The 20300-nt window shown below is 32.7% G+C and overlaps 2 protein-coding genes across 5 annotated transcripts; both read left to right on the top strand.

The window, feature by feature from the left end:
• The first annotated feature begins 225 nt into the window (after positions 1–225).
• Positions 226–8646, top strand: LOC8275607 (K(+) efflux antiporter 6). 3 transcript variants are annotated; one of them, XR_007215170.1, is made up of 21 exons: positions 227–621; positions 1078–1121; positions 1626–1684; positions 1817–1895; positions 1966–2027; positions 2119–2194; positions 2333–2407; positions 2914–2985; positions 3066–3149; positions 3710–3778; positions 3916–3993; positions 4162–4250; positions 4981–5077; positions 5175–5228; positions 5697–5792; positions 6050–6238; positions 6362–6439; positions 6657–6701; positions 7374–7463; positions 7560–7850; positions 8189–8646. XR_007215170.1 is itself a non-coding variant. In XM_048372113.1 (20 exons), exons 1-20 carry the CDS (start codon positions 393–395, stop codon positions 7641–7643), a joined length of 1749 nt encoding a protein of 582 aa, XP_048228070.1. In that variant the 5' UTR covers positions 227–392; the 3' UTR covers positions 7644–8067. The 3 variants fall into 3 exon arrangements, 2 of the variants coding, with proteins under 2 accessions (XP_048228071.1, XP_048228070.1); XM_048372113.1 differs by lacking the exon at positions 8189–8646 and having other exon boundaries at positions 7560–8067; XM_048372114.1 differs by lacking the exons at positions 2914–2985; positions 8189–8646 and having other exon boundaries at positions 226–621; positions 7560–8067.
• A 7500-nt stretch (positions 8647–16146) lies between these two features.
• LOC8275608 (transcription factor KUA1) lies at positions 16147–18060 on the top strand. 2 transcript variants are annotated; one of them, XM_015717625.3, is made up of 4 exons: positions 16147–16745; positions 17249–17442; positions 17559–17649; positions 17779–18060. In XM_015717625.3, exons 1-4 carry the CDS (start codon positions 16418–16420, stop codon positions 17868–17870), a joined length of 705 nt encoding a protein of 234 aa, XP_015573111.1. In that variant the 5' UTR covers positions 16147–16417; the 3' UTR covers positions 17871–18060. The 2 variants fall into 2 exon arrangements, with proteins under 2 accessions (XP_015573111.1, XP_002516455.1); XM_002516409.3 differs by having other exon boundaries at positions 16156–16745; positions 17559–18060.
• The last annotated feature ends 2240 nt before the right edge of the window (positions 18061–20300 follow it).

Consider the following 20300-nt stretch of genomic DNA (forward strand, 5'->3'; position numbering starts at 1 on the left):
GTCATATAATGAATTAATTTTTAAAATTATGAAAAACACCATTAGTTAATTTTTTATTTTTTATTTTATACAAAATTGATAAAAAGAAAGATTTACGAAACTAAAACCCAACTAAAACCACAACAAAGAAAATGACATAATTTCGTGGACAATAATTGCGGTTGACGTATCTAACCTTGTGCGGGCTACAATTAAGCAGTTGAAAGCCAGGCTATAGCTTAGCTTTATTTTGCTCGATTTATTAAGACTCTATTTTGACTCTTCTCTTCTTCTTCCTTCATTTGGTTTCTCTTTCTTCTCTACTTAGTTCACTGCTGCTCTTCGTCATTATCGAGAGCAGTTAATATATTTTATTTACTTTTGCTTCATTTTACATTTGTCTAAATCTTGCAATGTTGATGAAAACTCTTTTTCTTCGCTGCCTCATTCTGTTTCTCCTGTTTTTCGCTTCGTTCTCGCTTGCTCACGAACTCGCGGAGTCAGATCAGCTCGAGCTCACCAGCAACGATACAGCTGTCTCAAATGCCTCTCTATCTAAACTTAAAGAAGGCACTTTCGCTAAAATCATTGACGATGCTCTTCAGAGAGAGTTTCCTGAATCTGAAAATGAACAAAACGACGGTTCTCTCTCTTTCTCTATTTTTCCTTCTTTTTTTTTTTTAATCTTTTAAAATTTTCCATAGATTACTAACTTAATTAATCCAGCTTAATTGAAATTCTGATAACTTAAGTTGTTTTAGTTTTGATTTTGAGATTTCATTTTATCTATTTAAACTTTCAGGTTAAGTATATCTTTTTGTACTGTATTTAAGATCTGAACGACTTGTAAGGATGCATTGACTTCGCTGGGCAGTGATTAATAAAGTTTGATTTTGAATCTAATTATGAAGTGAAACGGAGTATTGAATTTGATTCTAGAACTGAAAATTTTCAGATAACGATTTTTAGTTCTTAATGCTCTAACTGATGCTAAAGCATATACAGTTTGCAACTGCAAATCTAAAGTTAATAACAGTCTAGCAATTTAATTTTGATAGGTCTGACCATTCTCTTTCCCACTTCTTTCTTATTTTGCAGCAACTGATTCTGGAAGCTTCAATAACAGTGTAGCTGAGAAACAGGTCAGTGATATTTCTTTTCAAATTTTAAGTAACAGTGGCTATGACACGAAAGATTGAATTATGACTGTAAGAGCATAAAATAAAAAGTGTATAGTTAGTGATTGAGTTACTTTGTAGGTCCGAGTTCATGTTTGACAGTTTATAATGGTTTTAGTGATTGAGTTACTTTATAGGTCCGTGTTCAAGTTTTCACAGTTTTTAATCTTTTAACTAGAATTTTCATTGTTATGTTTAATATACTGATCCATTCTTCTGACATATAAGCAATTCGATTTCTGATCTTAAGTCCTGCTACATTGAGATATGCTGGCACTGATTCAGTGTCTTGTCTCACTTTGTTGCTATCATATATTTGTTCTTCGGGGAAGGTTTGATCTGGTTTCCTTAACAAGAAAACATGCCTTATTTCAGATCATCGATGCCCTCTTTTCTAGGTTCATTTTTATCATATTTCTGTTTGAAGTTTGCTGATCATATCTTCTTTATATCTTTTACCTTGCTCAGGCAGTTTTGGAAACTGTTGCCAGAGTTAAACCAAAGAAAAATGACACGAAAGAGGAAAAGTATAAGATCCCACTTCATAAAACTAGATTTCTTTGTTTATTTTATTAATACTAAAGTTGACTAGCATATTTAAAAGATATATGAGTTATGATACATTGTCTGAGATGCTCCCTTTCTGAGTCCTATTGTAGGTCATTTAAACTCCACCATGTGTTCAATTTGGACAATGATAACGGTGCTGAAGATACCCCAACACTTATTGACAGAAAGGTAAGATTATCTCATCAGAAGCTTTGCAGCATTGCTATGGTTGAAACTAAATCCTCTTTTCTATTTTCAGGACAATGTCTTCATCATATCTAATTTTAAATCAAAATATCCAGTGCTGCAGCTAGACTTGAGGTAGACTTCCTAATTCTTGTATTCCACTTAAATGATTTTTATGTACGTAGCTGGTAAGCTGATCTGGACTTATCTACTTATTGCTTTGTAGATTGATATCAGATTTGGTTGTCGTCATTGTATCTGCAACTTGTGGTGGCATTGCGTTTGCTTGTGCTGGACAACCGGTCTGATCATATTTGATCTAAGCTTACTTAATCACACACTGCAATGCTAGAATATAGTTGAAATGTCTGCGCATGCCATTCTCTAAGCAATGTGAGCATATTGTTTCTCGTCAACAGTTTCTAAAGTGGACTTTACAGGTTATTACTGGATATTTGCTGGCGGGATCTGTTATTGGGCCTGGAGGTTTCAGCTTTGTTAGCGAAATGGTCCAAGTATGTGTCTTACTAACTACAAATCATTGAAGAGTACTTTCTTTCATTAAGTCCGCTTTCTGCACGATACATTGTTTACATTAGTATTGTATAAAATATTTTGCAAAGTCCTTGATGCAGCAAACGTTGAGCTGTTATCATGTTAGGATTATTACTGCTTCAGTTTATATCAGAAGTTCTTAGGCTCAACTTTCTGATTCTCTATGCAATTTGATAGTTTAATGTATTTGTGTACCTGACATTAGCAGAAAATCAGAGTTTGCTTTTATGTTGAAACTGTTATAGTATAGTTGAGAGCATTGACTGCAGTTTTAGAGGCCAATAGTCAAATGTTTTGCTCTTTTTGTAATAGTAGCTAAATGAATGTGTTATTTACATTTTGTTTAATGTTTTAATGACTTAAATTGGTAATCTCTTTGCAAAATGTTCATTAGTTTGTAGTCTTGCCATGTCTTACTTTCTGATTGGTCATGTTAGTTTCCCTTTCACATGGCTCATGTCTGTAGGTTGAGACAGTGGCTCAATTTGGTGTTATTTTTCTTCTTTTTGCATTGGGCCTGGAATTCTCAACAAGCAAAGTGAGTTCTTTCTTGTGCTTCTTATTGCTTCTTAAACTGTTGCTGATCTGCAACTCAAATTTGATCATCTTCAATTTCAGCTTCGAGTTGTTCGAGCGGTCGCTGTTCTAGGAGGTCTTCTCCAAATTGTTTTATTTATGTTCCTATGTGGAATTACTGCCATGGTATTTCTTTCAGTTCTTTCAGGAATTTTCTGTCAATATTGTCTTTGCTACTTTCATTTTTCAGTAGAAACCACCTTGATTCATGCATACAGCAATTAGTGTTCAATCAAATCTACAGGAACAAAAGATGGCAGACTGAAATTACATGTAGAAGTGCATGTATAAAAAAGTTGTATAATAGTCTCATTCTTCTGTACTTTGCTTTACTGTTTGATATATTTTTGGCTCTTAGATTCCATTATCAGTAGTTGGCGTGGTAATAGGATCAAAACCCAAATATTGCATGGTGCTTCAGAAATTGCACTTGTCTTGGGCTTATTTGCAACTTGTTATCATGTGATGCCAAATGGAAGCCTTTATTTTATTACAGTGTTTTGAAGTTAAAACATTTTAATCAATCATCCTTGAATCTCGCATTTAGTTTGTTGTTAGTGAGCAACATTATGCTGGAATTCATTCTAAATGTTGTTAGCAAGCCACATGATGCAAGCCCGCAAAGGGCATATTATGCAAAGTTTTTCATTCTAAATGCTGCAGTTCTGACTGGATGCTGTTTGCAGTTATGTGGTGGTAAGCCTTCGGAGGGTGTATTTGTTGGTGCTTTTCTTTCAATGTCTTCAACAGCAGTGGTAATTCAGACCTTCTTTGGATGTGTCACGCACTCCTTTTTTTTCTTTCCTGCTCACACAATCACACTCACGCTCACTTGTGCGCTTATGCACAAATTTATTGTTTAATGCTCGTGAGTCATGATTATTTTGCCCAGGTTTTGAAGTTTTTGATGGAAAAGAATTCTACAAATGCCCTTCATGGACAAGTAACCATTGGCACCCTTATTCTGCAGGTAGTCAGTTCCTCTTCCTTGTAGTGATCCTGCTACCTTGGATCCACTCTGTTAGTGGGATTTTACTACTTTCTTGTACTCAAGTTATCGATTCAAAAGTGTAGTTTCATTTTTCCCTTTTTGTTTCAAACAATTACTTTTGAGCTTGAGAAATTTTTGGCCACCCAGGACTGTGCTGTTGGTTTGCTATTTGCTTTGCTCCCAGTTCTTGGTGGAACATCTGGTGTTCTTCAAGGAGTGATGTCGATGACTAAATTGTAAGTATGAACTTTGCTGTTGGCTAAATATCGAGGAGAAGATTTTTCTTCTTATGTGGCTGACAGACAGCCCAATTGCCTGAAATTAGCAAATATACAAATTCAGGATCTACTAAGTTATCCACTCTTTGGGCAAGTGAGCAATGTCTCTAAATTAGGCAGCTGTTTCTGTATTACCCATTTAAGTGTGGAAATTGAAATTTTCAAGTTTTAAAGAAAGAGCTTTTTCCTTTCTCTCATTCTCTTCCCGTCTCTCATGCTCTACTGTTCTTGATTGAATGTGTCCTGGTATAGTTTGGTAAAAGATTTTGGTCAAATGATTGTTAGCTAATTAATTTAATATCCTGGACTCATATTTTGATTTTTGGTTTACCATTAATTCCATAATGGTAAGAATTTTATGTTTAGAGGAAGAATGCAGATAGAACTGTAGTGTGTTTGGAGCATTACATTGTACCCAACTAGGTAAATAGCAGCATCCCACCTGGTGGAGAGAACTCTGGGTGAAAATCATAAATTGTGAACAATTATTCCTAGACAAAAAACAAAATAGGTTGTTGGGTAGTTTTGTTTCAAAAATAAATGGGTACTTTGCTAGCTTACTCAATGATTTGGTAAGTAGGAGCATCCTGTAAATGATTATTCAAGATGTCCCTCCCTTGTTCCATTAGAAGATTTCTTTACGTTGACTCTGTATCTATTGTAATATTTTTGCTCTTTTCTTTATCAGGTTAGTGGTGTTGATTGCATTTTTAACTGTCTTGTCAATATCATGTCGTACTTGTGTTCCTCGGTTTCTTAAACTGATGATGAGCCTATCCTCACAGGTAATGGTTTAAATGAAGACCTAAAAGTCTTTTAAAGTTAAGATTCTGAAAATGAGCCTCATTACGTTGTTGTATGACAGTAATTTTATTTGTGCAGACCAATGAGCTCTACCAATTAGCAGCAGTAGCATTCTGCTTACTTATAGCCTGGGTTTGTTCTATTTACTTATTCTTGATTTCTCAAGAACTTATGCATCTACTTGTTTATGCCGTACTTTAAGTACCAATCAGCTATCTTCCATTCTGTCCTGTTTTCATGTTGAGATATCAGCTCCAGACAACTTTTCTTTTTAAGCATACTTTTTGATCAGCTGTGATAAAAGCATTTGAATTAGTGAATTGCAAGGTCAAGGTAGATTACTAAAGTGATCTGTACCAAGATGCTACATGGTATTGCAAGCTACTTAAATATATTTGCTTTAGGAAAAATAAAAGGATTGGTATTTGATTCACCTACTGCTTTAGCAAAAGAGCCTCATAAGTGACAAATTAACTTTTGCCCTGTATCCAATTTTCATCTTGGAGGAACTTTTTTGAATTATTCAAGTTGACACTCTTATAAACTTATTCATGTTGCTTAATCAGTGGCGCTCTTATTTAATTTTTCGTATCATTTCAGTGTAGTGACAAGCTAGGCCTAAGTTTAGAATTGGGCTCGTTTGCTGCTGGGGTAATGATATCGACAACTGACCTTGCTCAACATACGCTAGAACAGGTAAGGCTATAGCTAATGTGCATATTTATCTTTGGAAATGGTAGAGATATATTTTTATGTATCTTTATGAATTCTAAACAACAGCTAAGTATGAACCATGATATAACAGAAGCTCTTTGAGGCATTTAAGAAATCAATAAATATGCTTGCATTTAATAAACAGGATGAACCAAGCAGCAAAGTTTCTTCGAGGCTCTTTAGTTCTAAAATTGAAGTTTCACGAGGTGTCCCAAACATAAGTATTGTTTCTTGTGCAGATAGAACCCATTCGGAATATTTTTGCTGCTCTCTTCCTTTCCAGCATTGGAATGCTGATTAACGTTCATTTTCTCTGGAACCATGTTGATATATTGCTAGCATCTGTTATATTAGTCATGATCATCAAGACTACCATAATCACAACAGTCGTAAAGGGATTTGGTTATAACAGCAAGACTGCACTGCTTGTAAGATTTTTTTTTCTTTCTTTTTGGCTAGCTTTTTTTTTCTTCCTCTTTTTCTTTTCCTTCAAAAGAAGAAAAATCTGAGTTTCACCAGCTGAGGAAGCATGTGTATATGTAAACCTTCAGGTTGGAATGTCTTTGGCTCAAATAGGGGAATTTGCTTTCATCCTTCTCAGCCGCGCTTCTAATCTTCATCTAGTTGAGGTTAGGCTCTTGTTGCTCTTGACGATATTTAGAAAGAATATTTCTCTTGTTTGAGAAATGTGAAGTTGCAGATTTCAATTTGTTATATATGTTATCTGTTATTCTCCCTGGTCCTTGTCACTTGTTTCTTAGAGAGAGGATTTTTTCAATCCTAACCTTTAGGAGGATTTGAATTTGCTGCCAGCTATTCTAGAACTAATGCTTTGGCCAATTTCAGGGGAAGGTTTACCTGCTCCTTCTGGGGACAACAGCTCTTAGCCTGGTATGATTGCTACTTGCTAAGATCACTGATTGGTGCCACTTTTGATTGTTGTTAAGCTTATTTTTGTTTTGTGTTTCACCTTCTACATTTTTCTTCTCCTCCTGGAAATGAAGTTAAATGCCAAATAACTCCCATTCATGTTTTCTGAAGTTTTTTCTTTCAATATCCGACTATCTGTGACTAAAGACACTGATCTGACAATGGATGCACTGATATAACAAGTTGTAGAAACAATTGGACATGCATCTTATGGCTATAAGTAATCATGTATTGAACTATAGAGTAATTCTTAATTTTTATGAAAAATGAAAAACTAGCATGTGGGCTTGCAATGCCGGATGGGATAACGGGCATTTGCTTTAAGTAGTCTATGAATCTATTGTAAATAGAATGAAGGCTGTACTTTGAGATTATATGCATCGGGAACATATATAGCCATGCCGGTATTAAAAGGAGGGTGACATTTATCTCTTTTCTGTTGTTTGCTTTTAAGAAGTATCAATATGATAATTGAGTTACGAGGAGGGATTATGAGTGTCTACCTGTTGGTCTGGTTTATTCTGTGTCATTGCTGGCAATTCATCTGCCTAGCAAACTAAATACGTTTATAATTATTGTGGAAGAAATTTGACTTATTTTTTTGAGGTGTTTACTTGCACAAAATACTTTCAGGTAACAACTCCTCTGCTTTTCAAGCTCATCCCTGCCGTGGCACATCTAGGGGTGCTGTTACGGTGGTTTCCACCTGACAGTTCTGTTGAGGTAGGTACCGAGTTAGGAAGCTATTTTGTAGGTCATAGCATTATGTTATTTGTTTCCTGATCTAAATTTATCCCTGAATGGGGTTTTGACTTCCAGATTGGATTCAAAGGAGATAGCTTCCGCTCTGACAGTGGTAAACAGCGGATTACCCTAGTTGTCCAAGGACCTCATGACTCCTAAATTCTGTACATAGATGTTGTGAAAGTGTTGCTTCAAGTTTATTTGACGAGACTCGAGAGTGTGTTGTGCTCTGGTCAGTTTTCCCTGCTGTGCAGTACGAAGTTGCATTTTCTCCCTCAAACAAGGCATTGTTGGAAATTTTGTCTGTTGTATGTTCCTGACTAAACTATTACAATCTAGCCTTGGAAATGCAAGAACAGGGAAAAGGTAATCTAACTGCCATAAGGACTGACATTAAGCTTTCCATGTGATTTAGATAACCATTTTTTCTCTTCCACAAATTCTTTTTTTCCCTCTGTATCATAGTCAAGCTTGAGCTTGTAATTTAGGATCATAGTGCTAAAAACTCTGATTCGATGTTAATGAAATTGTAAATGTCATTGGATGAAACTTATTATTTTATTATTAGATTCTTTTTTAAAAATTTCCGTCTCCATTTTTTTCAAAGAACTCTGCTCTACTTGGAGTCAGTATTCATGTTTGAGTAGTCTTGGTATTTTCTACAATAGAGAATCTTTAGAAACGCTGCACTAAATGGTATTCAGGAAAAAAAAATTTCAAGAAGATGAAGCAGAACCATTAGGCATGTGGAGCAAGACGTTCTTGGGTCCTTCACTGCACTTCTCACTATCTTTGGATAAGTGATTTATTGGAGAGTTCACCTCGATAGGATGAAAGAAAAGTTCCTTGGCATGAGTTCCGATCTCTTCAGTTCAGTTAGTACGTTCCTGAATTTCAATGCTTACAATGACCTGTATTCAGATAATCCTTCATCATCAATGCCTCCAATGACTTCCGATAGCTGAGGACTTATTTTGGCTAATTTTTTATTTATAATTTATAGGCCGGTTTGATATCACTATGTAAGATTTGATATTTTACTATTGGAGATAGGTGGCTCACGAACTGGAGACCTATTACAGACAGTTTCTAACCATGACACATCTGTAGTATGGTGGTTATATGTGATTTTGTAGTTAGAAAATTAATTTTACTTTTTTAATTATTTCTACTTTCTGAACCAAATACAATAGTAAATAAGTTATTGAAAAATTGAATTTTAAGAAGCAACTATAAAAGATAAAGAAAAAGAGAGTTGTTAGGTTGATTGGCTATGGCATTAAAGACATAGAGCCTGAATAACTAAAGAATCTTAATGGGTATTATAGCAAATTAAACTTGCATAAAATCTTCTAAACTTAAAAATTGCATAATCATTTATTGATGTCATTTCTATGTATCAATTAAATTGCCTACACTTCTTCCACTGGATAATATTTGAATGATCTGTCCAAAAACTTTAGATTTGAACTCTCACATGAGTTTGAAATCTTTTGCAAAAAAAAAAAAAAAAGTAAAGAGATGATTAATCCAACTTCATTCTGGCATATATAAATTTAAATTTGTAGGTTAATTGTTCTTTTCTCTGTTTTTTTTTTTTTCCTACTCTTATGCCCTATGCTGTCTCATTTAAACAAGCTTGGAAGTTGATAATCAACAAGAAATTGAAGTGCCGGAAGCCTGTTTTCTTCAGGCTATAATTATTTTACTTCTGTTGTTCTTGGTAGGAAATCTGAACTGTGTACATGTACGAGATGATGTTCTTGACTACAGGCTACAGCTGCCATATGCATTGTATGCATACAGAATATACATAAAGTAGAGTCTTTTAAGTTTTCTTGGAAACAGCGCACCTTTTTAACCACAGCATGTTCAAATATGATTCAAGAACAGTTCAACAGAAGAAGATGAAAAAAATATCTCGAACTTGATCTTCTTCTATGCATCTTGATTTTTCTTACGTTTAATCACCCCACTTTTCTATATATACTTCTTAATGTTTCTTCTCCGTAAGGTCTAGAGTTCGAATTCTTTAGGTTTTCTTCTAATTTACTTAGGCAGATAAAAACCCTTTTTAGTTTGCATTGCTGCATTAAGCATCTGCTAACAAAATAAAGGTTTTTCCTTTTGTTTGCAGTGCATATATATGACCACAGAAATGATTCCATGGTCGTTCAAATGTCACTTTCCTTTAAAAGTTATTGCAGACAATCGTACATTCTATTTGAATTCTAGTGCAGAGACATGATATATATAAACTCACTCGTGTACTATCCAGTAGCTTCTTGTAATTTGGGGTCTTAATTGCTTTCTGAAGAATAGTCAGAGATGGCTCTTGTTTTTAACCAGCATTATTTTATTTATTTTTTAATTAATGTAAGCATAAATGGTAGTCTCAAAACGTCTTCTTTTATAATTACTTTCTCCATCTCTCGAAAAATATGGTCTCTTTTTTTTCTTTTATACTTCAATTTGTTTTTATAATAATTAATTTAGTGAGTAACTATCAAAATTATCTTTCATAAATTAATATAAATAATGTCACACGAATTCCCATTTTATATTTTTAAATTGTAGTTTATGTGGAAATCTGAAGACTCAGTTGTAGATATGGTTGTTGAAAGATAAATTTGAATAGAAGTTAAGTTTGAATAGGTTTAATTAACTTAACTTTAAATAGAATTGTATATCTGTTATAGTTAAGTTGTTAAGTAGCTAACTAGATATAGAACTCTAAGATATATACTTGTATCTTGTAATCAAAAAGAAGAACTCTCGGTTTTTAGGGTTTTTTGCATGTTTTACATGATCTCCGTTTTAGGGTTTTGCATACTTACATGATCTATAGTCTTAGGGTTTTGCATGTTTACAGTTTATAAAAGTTTAATAATAGTAATATTTTTAAAAATAATAATAGAAACATTAACCAAAAGGGATTATTTAGTGTAAAATTCAAGTGTTGTAGGTAACCAGAATAATTGTAAAATCGACGACTGGATAGTTCTTTGTGATGCTATACATTTTCATGGATTGGCTATAAAGTTAGTGGGTTGTATTGGCTAAAATTGAGATGAAAAAAGTAGGGAGAGAGAGCAATGCCAACAGTGGAGACAAAATTAGACAGTAGGGGACACCTGCAGACTGTGTCCTCTACATGAAAATTAATGTATAAATCCAAAGGAATAGCCAAAAGAAAAGGGTTACATTTTCATGTTGGATCATTCTACTGTGTTAGTGTTGTAGCCATTTCCACCACACCTTTTATCTCAGCTTATCCAAACCTGAATTTACCCTTATACTATACCTTCATTCTATTTCTTGTTTCTTTTTCCTCATAGAAGAAAGCAACTTTGATGTGGGTATATATATATATATATATGTATATTCTTGTGTCAACAATTGTCAGATCAAAACTTTGAAATCTTTGAACTCAATATTCTGTATTTCTTCCAGCACCAAAATATAAAAAAGTTTTTATCAAAACCTTGAAATATGCATTTGGGCATTCCCAATTCGTTCATAATAAAGTATCCTAATCTCAATTAATACAGAAATAATCTCCAAATGCAATTTGAGATCTGGAAAATTTTTATCCAACCTTACATATCCTGCAACTTCATATCAAAATTAGGCCTTCATTAGTGTTTATGATCTCGACTGATTCGTTTTATCCAAGTTCTACATTCAAAGAATAATCATCTAAACAGTAATACTTCAATGGATTTGACGTCATGATGCATAAAAGCACCCTTTACTTGAAACACTTAAAACTCCATCAAAGGAATAATAATATGCCAAAATACCACCTAATTGACAATATAAACCTAAAAAGCGAAAGCAACATTAGAATTAGGCGAAATAAACAGCTTAAAAATTAATTATATGATAGTTAAATTAAAGTCAAATACTTAATAGTTAAAGTTAACTGTTTACTGATTCACGCATAGTCATACTATAAATTTAATAATTCACAACTCTGTTTATAGATCTAATAATTGATCATTGAAAAATCATTTAATAATACATTTTCATTAAGTAAAAAGGATAAAAAATTAGAATAAATATAGTAATTTTAGTGAGGATTGGATTCCATGTTAGCAAAAAAAAGAACACTTTTGTATAATGTAAAGATAATGAACATATAATAATAAAATTTGATAAATAATGAGCTTGATTAAATAAACTTGATTAGATTTGATAAATAATGTAAAAATAATAAACGTAATACTAAAATTTGAAAGCGAAAGTATATTTATAAAAATAGAAAAGGTCATAGTAAATGAGATGTTTTTGCTAATGTTAATTAATAGAAGTTTATCTCAAAATATATTGTGGAATTTAGAGAGTTCCAACCCACAAATAAAAGATTGATTATCAAGGGAACGCAAAAAGCTCCAGAGCAGCAAATTTGATTTTTCTAATACATGTCACCTCTCACCAACCTTACTTAAGCAGGAACATGTTCCTTCCATTCTTTTACTTAGCAGTAATCCTTTGCTTAGTCGGCTTAATTTCTGAGAATAATACATAATAAAAGCCTCCTTTATATGGTGAATGAGGAAGTGTTATCTGATGCAATTCTAGTCATTTGGCTGGGAGTTAATTGGTGCTATTAATTATTACTAATAATAAACTTTAATTTAGTCATGTTTCATGCAGTAAAATCCCACTTTGCTGTGAAATGAAAAGCAAAATCCCAGAGATACGCCCATTCATATTTTGACAGAATTTAAGTATAAGTGCTTCTTTGAGATCAAAATCTGTGATTTGAGAATGAGATTGTTGGTATCTGTAATTTCAATCATGTCTCTTGCAATTGCTGTTTGGATTTATCTTTGTAATTGTTGTTAGATAGTCAATTTAGGTAATAAATTGTCATATCCTTTTCTTTTATATATATATATAATTTAATTATTAAGAGTACTTGCATTTTCTTTTACCCTGCTACCTCCATTATTTAAATCATTTAGCAGAACTATATCATGAATTTCCTCTTTCAAAATATTTTTATTCCATTAATATCTCCCACCCATCAACAATATTGTCTTCTTTTTATTATTATAATTTATACGATAATGAAAATCTTTGAACTTACTTTCTTGAGTTTGGTGAAATTTGAGTTTTTATTTTTACAATTCTTAAAATTACCACTAGATTAAGCTACTGATTTTTTTTTTTAATTTAATCTCAATTATGATACCAAATAGATACACCATCACTAAATTAATTAATTATCAAAATTCCATATCTCATATAATGGATATATGCATGGCAAACCCTAATATTACTTATCTTTCCAGTGTTTAATATGGTATTATATGCTTAGTGCATCATCAGCCCTAATCCTATTTGTGTTTTTGGTAATACCAAATAAAATGATGCCATGTGAACAAGATGTTTAGGCAAATAAAAAGTTGAGATAAAATTACTTTCTTTTACAAAGTGCCAATGACAATGAACCTTGCATGTAAGACAATATACAATAATGTACATATCCTGTTATAAAATGACCATAACTCATCTTCTTATCTAACTTTCTCATAATGCAAAAGCATCTTTAGTTAATTGCTTTTGTGGTTGTTGACATAATACACCACTTTTTATGGTTGAAATTGGCTTCATTTCTCATTGTCTATTAATTTTACAGTATGAAAGTGAAATCATATTATTAAATATTGTGAATTTTCTTTACTTTCTCATAAACAGGTAAAAGCCATGTTAACCACATGCATATATACCAATCTTAATTTTTGTGTCCAAAAACATTCTCATCATGACAAGTTTGGTAAGACCCAATTCAGAGATGCTAATCATTTAGTACATGCCAGATTTTAAATTTTTTTAAATCCATGAATATTTGTAAGTAGAATAATTGTTCATAACCAATTTAAAATAATAATAAGTGTAATGATTTAGGATCTGATTTTTAGGAGATTTTAAGTAAATAAATAAACTATTTTATTTCCATATATATTAGGATTAATTTTTATCAATAAAAGATATATAAACATTAGGAAAGGTAATTTAATTTTTCTGTCGATATGTTCCTACCTTAGTCCTATATGTTAGAGATGTGATTGCTTAAACCCTACATTTTAGAGATTAAAGCTCTTTAATTAACAATTATAGGCCTTTCTTTATGCTAAAGCATTAGCCATTATATAATTTTTTTTAAACATCATTATTCCAATCACAATTTCTTTTCCTTTTTGTTTTTCTCGGCTGAATGTGATTTCCAATCACACACTATTTCAACCATACCTGAAATTTAAAGTAGTGGTCTTACCCAAACTATATAATATCCTCAGAATTATCAATAAGTTAGTCCTTTGTTAGTGTTTATGATTGTCACGACCCAAAAAAAAAACAAGATTTCTAAGGTAAAGATAAGTAATAAACAGTGGGTCTTCAGGTTCTTTACCTAACTCTTTATTTATATTCCATATCTTACTATATAATAATAATTGATAACATATTGTTCTCCTGTTTTCAGGCAAACCATATCTGTGGAGTGTAGGCATCTGAAAGCATACTTAGGAGTCGTGGGAAATTTTTTGCTTATAGAGATAACATATAGTTTTTTTTTTTTTTTAATAATGACATTATTATCTTATAAGTGGGATTAAATTAGTAAAGGGCACAAAATAATTATAATGTTGTGAGAAATTGGTCCATTATTTGCTTACTTTACTTTATTATTTTTTGCAATTGTGGTTAGCGGGTACAAACTGGCTAGTTATGCACACATTTTGAAAAGGCTTCTATTTTAGTTTTTTCCTTTCTAATTAAGCACTCGAATGGTGTCAAGGTGATTTTAGTATATTAAGTTAAATTCTCATTTGTAATGTATGATTAAAAAAGTCATTTGCACAATTAGGGTTTTAACGTTAAGGAAGAGTAAAATTCCTATGGACTGATAAAATATCTTCTTCCAATCTTATAATTGTTAAGACAGTTCATACCCATTCATCAGTAACTTAAGAATTAAGTGTTGGTTTAATAGTATAAAAGATAAAGGGTGTAAGGGAATGGACTCTACAACAACATATGATTGCAAAGGAGAAGACTGGAGATAAAAAATTTAATGACAACTGTGTCTTAATTATATCAAAATACTCATATAACATAACATTGGTTTCTTAAGGACATATAAACATAAATGTAGCTTTATGAGACTTGGTGGTCCTCTAGAATGTGGACAAGAGGTAGTGGACCTAAAATAGCCCCTTGTTTTATAAGTTAATTTTCAGCTGCCTGCCTTATGAATAAGGTGGTCTTTCCCCATAATAGAGTACTAATGTAGGCCCCCACCCTATACACCCCACCTTAAGCTTCCTTCGTGAATTGGACAAACAAATTTAAGTAAGCATGGTAGTTTAGCAAAGATTACATAAAATTTTAAAATCACCCATCATTTGTTTTTGCTTCCTAGTTTGCAAGTAACTGCCTATTTTAGCCAAATTTTCAACAAAAATGGTGTTGGTTGATCAACATCATCACCTCAAAAATATCAAATTATAGAGAGAGAGGATTCTTCTCCAATCTTTACGTAATTTTAAGTTTATTTGCTCAAATTTTCAATAACTTTTGGTGGATAATGGACAGTTCCAGTACTGCTTCTTCAACAAACCCATCTTTTTCTTACAATTTCTCATTTCTTTATTCATGCTGCTCCCCATAAACTAAATGTGCCCAAATTTGGAGGGCATAAGTGTATAACCATGGACAACACATTTCTTTATTCTTCTTCTCTCCTTTTAAAGAAAGAAAGGAGAGAAGAGAAGACATGCATGGACTATTCTCCATCAGAATACTACTAATAGAGTAATAGTATAGGACAATATATTTATATACAAATTGAAATAATTCTATATGCTGCTTTCTCCTTGCCTAACCTTTTCTATTGCTGTAAAAGGACACTTCATGGACCATTAGTTTCAGCTTTTAAAGACTACTCTTTAAGATTGCAGCTATCCTAAGAACTATATATACCATTACCAAAGCTAACTAGCTCCTAATATTAATCTAATTACATGTCGCAGTATATATCTATAGACAAAAGAATCCTACTAAACTTCACAAATGATTCAAACGAGAAAGCAAAAAGACTTTCATCACTATACAAGAGGATTAATGCTTTTTTGATGAATTACCAACTGATAATGGATTGATGGTGCATTTTACTTGATAATATGTGAAAAGGAAAGAAAAAAGAGTTCAAGGAACATCCTTTTCTTAATGCTGAAATTATAAGATATATAAACTTAGAAAACAGCCCAGATATAACAATTTTCGAGCAGTGATGTTAAATAGTATTCTTCAAATATTACATTATTTAGTTACACTTTGTGGGTTGTCTGTGTTTCCCAAATATCTTGACATCATGTGATTAGATCATACGGCCTTGGTTTGGCCTAAGCATGTGCACATTTTATATGGATATGATATGGTCAGAAGTAGAATCCTACATACATATATAGCATGTAATTAGCAAAAATATATTCAGTTTTATATGTGTGTATTAATGCTTTGGATAAATTATTGTACGTATGAATGATATGCAAGGTCCCCCCCCCCTCCTTCTCTTTATCTATGTAGCTCATGTACTGGGATAAGCTTTTATTATACATCCAATTCCAAATAGAGAGAGAACTTTTATTTATTTATTTTATTTGATTTATCCTTTTCTCCTTTTGTTTTTAGTGCAAAAATCCAACCAAAAAGAAAGCAAAGCCCATCTTTATATGTATGTATAAAATCACATAGCACATTGATCATGGTGATTTGGTTTTCTATCTTCTTTCTTTGCTTCTTTCTTTCTTTTTATCCCTCTCAATTTTCAAGGTTCATGATAAAAGTTATTGTTTGGAAGGTAGAATAATTGCTATTATATTAGTTTGCGCCGGGAAGAAAGAGAGAAAGGAAGGAAGGAAATGGGAAGGAAATGCTCACATTGTGGGAATGTAGGACATAATTCAAGAACTTGCCACTTTGAGAAAGAAAGTCTCCGGTTATTTGGTGTGAAACTACACTCTAACTCTTCTTCTTCTTCTCATCTTTTCTTGAAGAAGAGTTTTAGTGTGGATTGCTTGTCTTCTTCATCCACTACTACTACACCTCCTCCTCCTCCTCCTCCTTCTTCTTCTTCTTCTTCTTCTACTACTACTACTAGTACTTTTGGAGATAATGTTGATATTAAATTGTCTACTGGCTATCTCTCCGAGGGACTTGCTGCACCTACCCAAGAAATCAGGAAGAAAGGTCAGCTTTTTTATCTTCTTCTTCTTTTTCTTCTGAGTTGAACAATGGAGTCTCAGATATATAAAAATCCATAAACCTGTTGTTCTTCTACTATACATCATTCACCGTATTATACTATGGCCTTCCAATGAAAATTCCCAAGGGTTTTATACATTTTGCTACTATATATTGATATGCTTCAAAATTCCACTCACTAGACACCAAGGAAGAACAAAAAAAAAACTGTACCTAAACATTAAATAATTAATCATCTGAGAGAAATAAAGAAAACAAAAGGTTAGATTTTATGCATATAAGAAACATAAAAAAATGAAAGAGAGAAAACTAATATTTCAGATCTATTTTTATTTCTTTTTTTCCTGTTGAAATTTATGCTACATAATTTTGTTCTTGTATTAGGATTCAAATTTTTGAGTGGGTAATGATTGGTCATTTAGTTTCTTTTCTTCCACTCATACAAATGTAATGATAGTATTGATTAATTTATGCCTATGTGATTTTAGGTGTGCCATGGACTGCAGAAGAGCACCAGATCTTTCTGCTAGGGCTCCAAAAGCTAGGCAAAGGTGACTGGAGAGGCATTTCTAGGAACTTTGTGACTACAAGAACTCCAACACAAGTAGCGAGTCATGCTCAAAAATATTTTCTTAGACAAAACTCCTTCAACAAAAGGAAACGCCGCCCTAGCCTCTTCGATGTAATTGACTCCACTAATCTCTTCTGCATTCTCTATTAATTATCATTTAATCTTTTGCTTTATATTAGTCGTTATGGGCTTCCATTAACTATTGCTTTTTTTATTTTATTTTTCAGATGGAGAGCAGCCAGTCCTCAATTTCCAAGCTAAATGAACGCAACAATTTTTGTGGGTTAGCATTGAAGAACACGGAAGCCTATTCTCCAGGTTCTTACTCCAAAAACTTGGGTTTAACACATCACTTGATATTGCCTACTTGGTTAAATGAACCGCTAATCAGCTCCAGGCCTACTTCTTTTGGTTTAACTAGTCGTAATGTTCAACACTTGGCACCAGATTTAGAGCTAAAACTTGCAGCCCCAGCTTCATTGGACCAAAGTAAATCATGTTCTGATGACTTTCTAATCGGACCGATTAGAGTGACGTGAGGATCATATAGAGAAAAGGTAAATTTTAATTTGAGATATCGGAGTGCTAATCAACAGGACAATACAAAAAATATGTACGTGTGATATTCATATTCGGAATCTTCATATATATTTTTTTAATTTTAAACAAAGTATATGTAATCACTTTATGATTTTACTATTTTATGAGACTGATTATCATAAAGTACCACTTATCTTTTGCATCTTTCAATACAAGTATGAAAATTATGGATTGTTACAGGTCAATCTGTGTCAGTATTATTAAATTGGCTCTCTAGCATGGGTTAGTTATTATTTTGAGATTAGCTTTGAGCAAACCTGAAGTTATCATGGGTCCTAACCAACCACAATACAAACTGTGGCCATTTCTCAAACCTCAATTCAATCACATTTTTCATGACTTTATTGGTCTGGTCAATCGATCTTGTTAATCAGAGGAGCAGACAATGAAGAGTGGTTTTGATTGATGGTGATAATCACACTGAGAAAATAAATAAACAAAAACTAGCTAGTACCTTATTTACTTGATTAATTTTTCTGGCCAAATGACACTGACAAGCTTATTGTTCATGAGATGTAGGCAAGCAACAGAAACAGGTATAAATTAAGGTGGTATATACATTTGAAAACTAAGTCACTATATATTCTGCTAACCTACAAAATGCAAAAAGGGTTACCTTCTTTTAAGTGGTGCTTTGTGATCTATAACTTTCAAAAGCAATAAATTATTTCATGATAATGTTTACATTACTTTAATTAGGAAATAAGAAACCATTTAAAATTTAAAATTTATTTTGATGATGAGTCTTGAGATTGAATTTAGAGACTCCAAGAATATTATTGTTGATGGGCCAGTAGTAGTAATAATGTTTGACTTGATGCAAAACATGGCGAATGATGAAAGTTTTTTCATAATATTGATAGGAATGTGATTGATCACTTGCATGATTTGGTGTCTGTGTATATATAATATATATATATATATATATATATATATGTTTATATTCTAATTTTCCAGAACTGTATAAATAAAAAACTTGAACTAACTAATAAGCTGATGCAAACATAATACAGTTAAGCCCGAAGTTCAAAGAAGAAAAAAACAAAAAATCAGAGAAATGTGCTGAGTCTCGGCTTGAAAGCCCAATTATTTAAATGGAGATGAAACCAGGAGAATGAGTTGAATGACGTTTTGATGGTGGGTCAATAATGAAAAGGCCCATATACCTAATACTAAAAAAGAAGTGCGGAAGAACCAGAGTCAAAACTTAATTGGTAAAAGGAAAAAAAAAGAATAGGGTGAATGAATTGGGTCCACGACTGCGAAAGCATTATGGTGCAGGGATGTATAGTCTCTGTAGCTCCAGGGGATTGTTATGGTGAAGAGAAATGGGCAGATGGTATGGTATGGTGTGGGTATGGGAAGTTGCAGTATTCATGGAGGTCAGACAGAAGGCTAAACAAGGCTAGTTCTCAAGGCCTTGGGTGGAAGAATATAGAGTCTTTTTTCTGGACTTGGGTTAGGTGGGCCATGATTTATAGTATGGCAGAAGTGACGACTGCTTCAGTTTTTTGAGCTGAGATTGAGAGGAGTGATCCCAGTTTCAGGTCATCAGCAAAAAGATATGGAATCTCAATTGATGATCGAACTCCGAAAAGAATATTTTAGTATTCGGGCAAAGAAAAGAAGAATCAAGCAGACCAGTCTTTGTTTTCTTTCCCTTTCTGATACGAGCCATTTAATGGAAGAAGGAGAAGAGCGTCACAAGATTCCCCGCCCAGCAACGATTCGATAGATGTTCATGACAAGTGGACATAACACTAACACTAACTGATTGTCTGTCTGCAGTTCTCGAGGACTCGGATGGTTGATAATAGACCTCTCTCACAGAGCAGGCTTTTCTAGTAGGAAAGCAACCCAACAAAGCAAACCAGAACCAGCTCTGGGACAACACAAGTATATATGCAATAATTAAGTGGAGTTTGATGAGGGATACTCAGTTGATACTAGGCTAATGAATCTACCATCTCCATCTTTAAACCATACCCCCCCATGTTTTTGTTGATAATTTATTGATATGGTGCTTTCAAATTTTAGTATATAGTAATTGTTTTAATTAAAAGTATAATAGTACCCTTTTTATGTTTGCTTCTATAGTTTGTCTATTACGTAAACACATTAAATAACTACCTTTAATTTTAACGAATATATCCTCTCATGAATAAGTATTGTAGAGTATCATCTAAAGAAGATGCAAAATTGTATTTTTAACATTTGTTTGTTTGCTTTTGGAAATTGAATTGTGGGTATACAATATTTGAGAATCAAGATTGCAATTTGAGTATTTGAATTGTGAAAGAGGGATGCTGAATTGGGAATTTCAAGTGCTCTTCACTTCGTAAATTGGGATTGTCGGATGAGTTAAATCC

Source organism: Ricinus communis, chromosome 3 (assembly GCF_019578655.1).
Source record: "Ricinus communis isolate WT05 ecotype wild-type chromosome 3, ASM1957865v1, whole genome shotgun sequence".
Taxonomy (NCBI): domain Eukaryota; kingdom Viridiplantae; phylum Streptophyta; class Magnoliopsida; order Malpighiales; family Euphorbiaceae; genus Ricinus; species Ricinus communis.

Excerpts from the sequence above, each read along its gene's own strand:
- LOC8275607 (XM_048372113.1), top strand. The coding sequence starts at position 393 with ATGTTGATGAAAACTCTTTTTCTTCGCTGCCTCATTCTGTTTCTCCTG. Across the intron at positions 4,251-4,980 it reads GTGATGTCGATGACTAAATT|GTTAGTGGTGTTGATTGCAT; the intron begins GTAAGTATGAAC and ends TTTCTTTATCAG. Across the intron at positions 6,239-6,361 it reads ACAGCAAGACTGCACTGCTT|GTTGGAATGTCTTTGGCTCA; the intron begins GTAAGATTTTTT and ends GTAAACCTTCAG.
- LOC8275608 (XM_002516409.3), top strand. The coding sequence starts at position 16,418 with ATGGGAAGGAAATGCTCACATTGTGGGAATGTAGGACATAATTCAAGA. Across the intron at positions 16,746-17,248 it reads CCAAGAAATCAGGAAGAAAG|GTGTGCCATGGACTGCAGAA; the intron begins GTCAGCTTTTTT and ends ATGTGATTTTAG. Across the intron at positions 17,443-17,558 it reads GCCGCCCTAGCCTCTTCGAT|ATGGAGAGCAGCCAGTCCTC; the intron begins GTAATTGACTCC and ends TTTATTTTTCAG.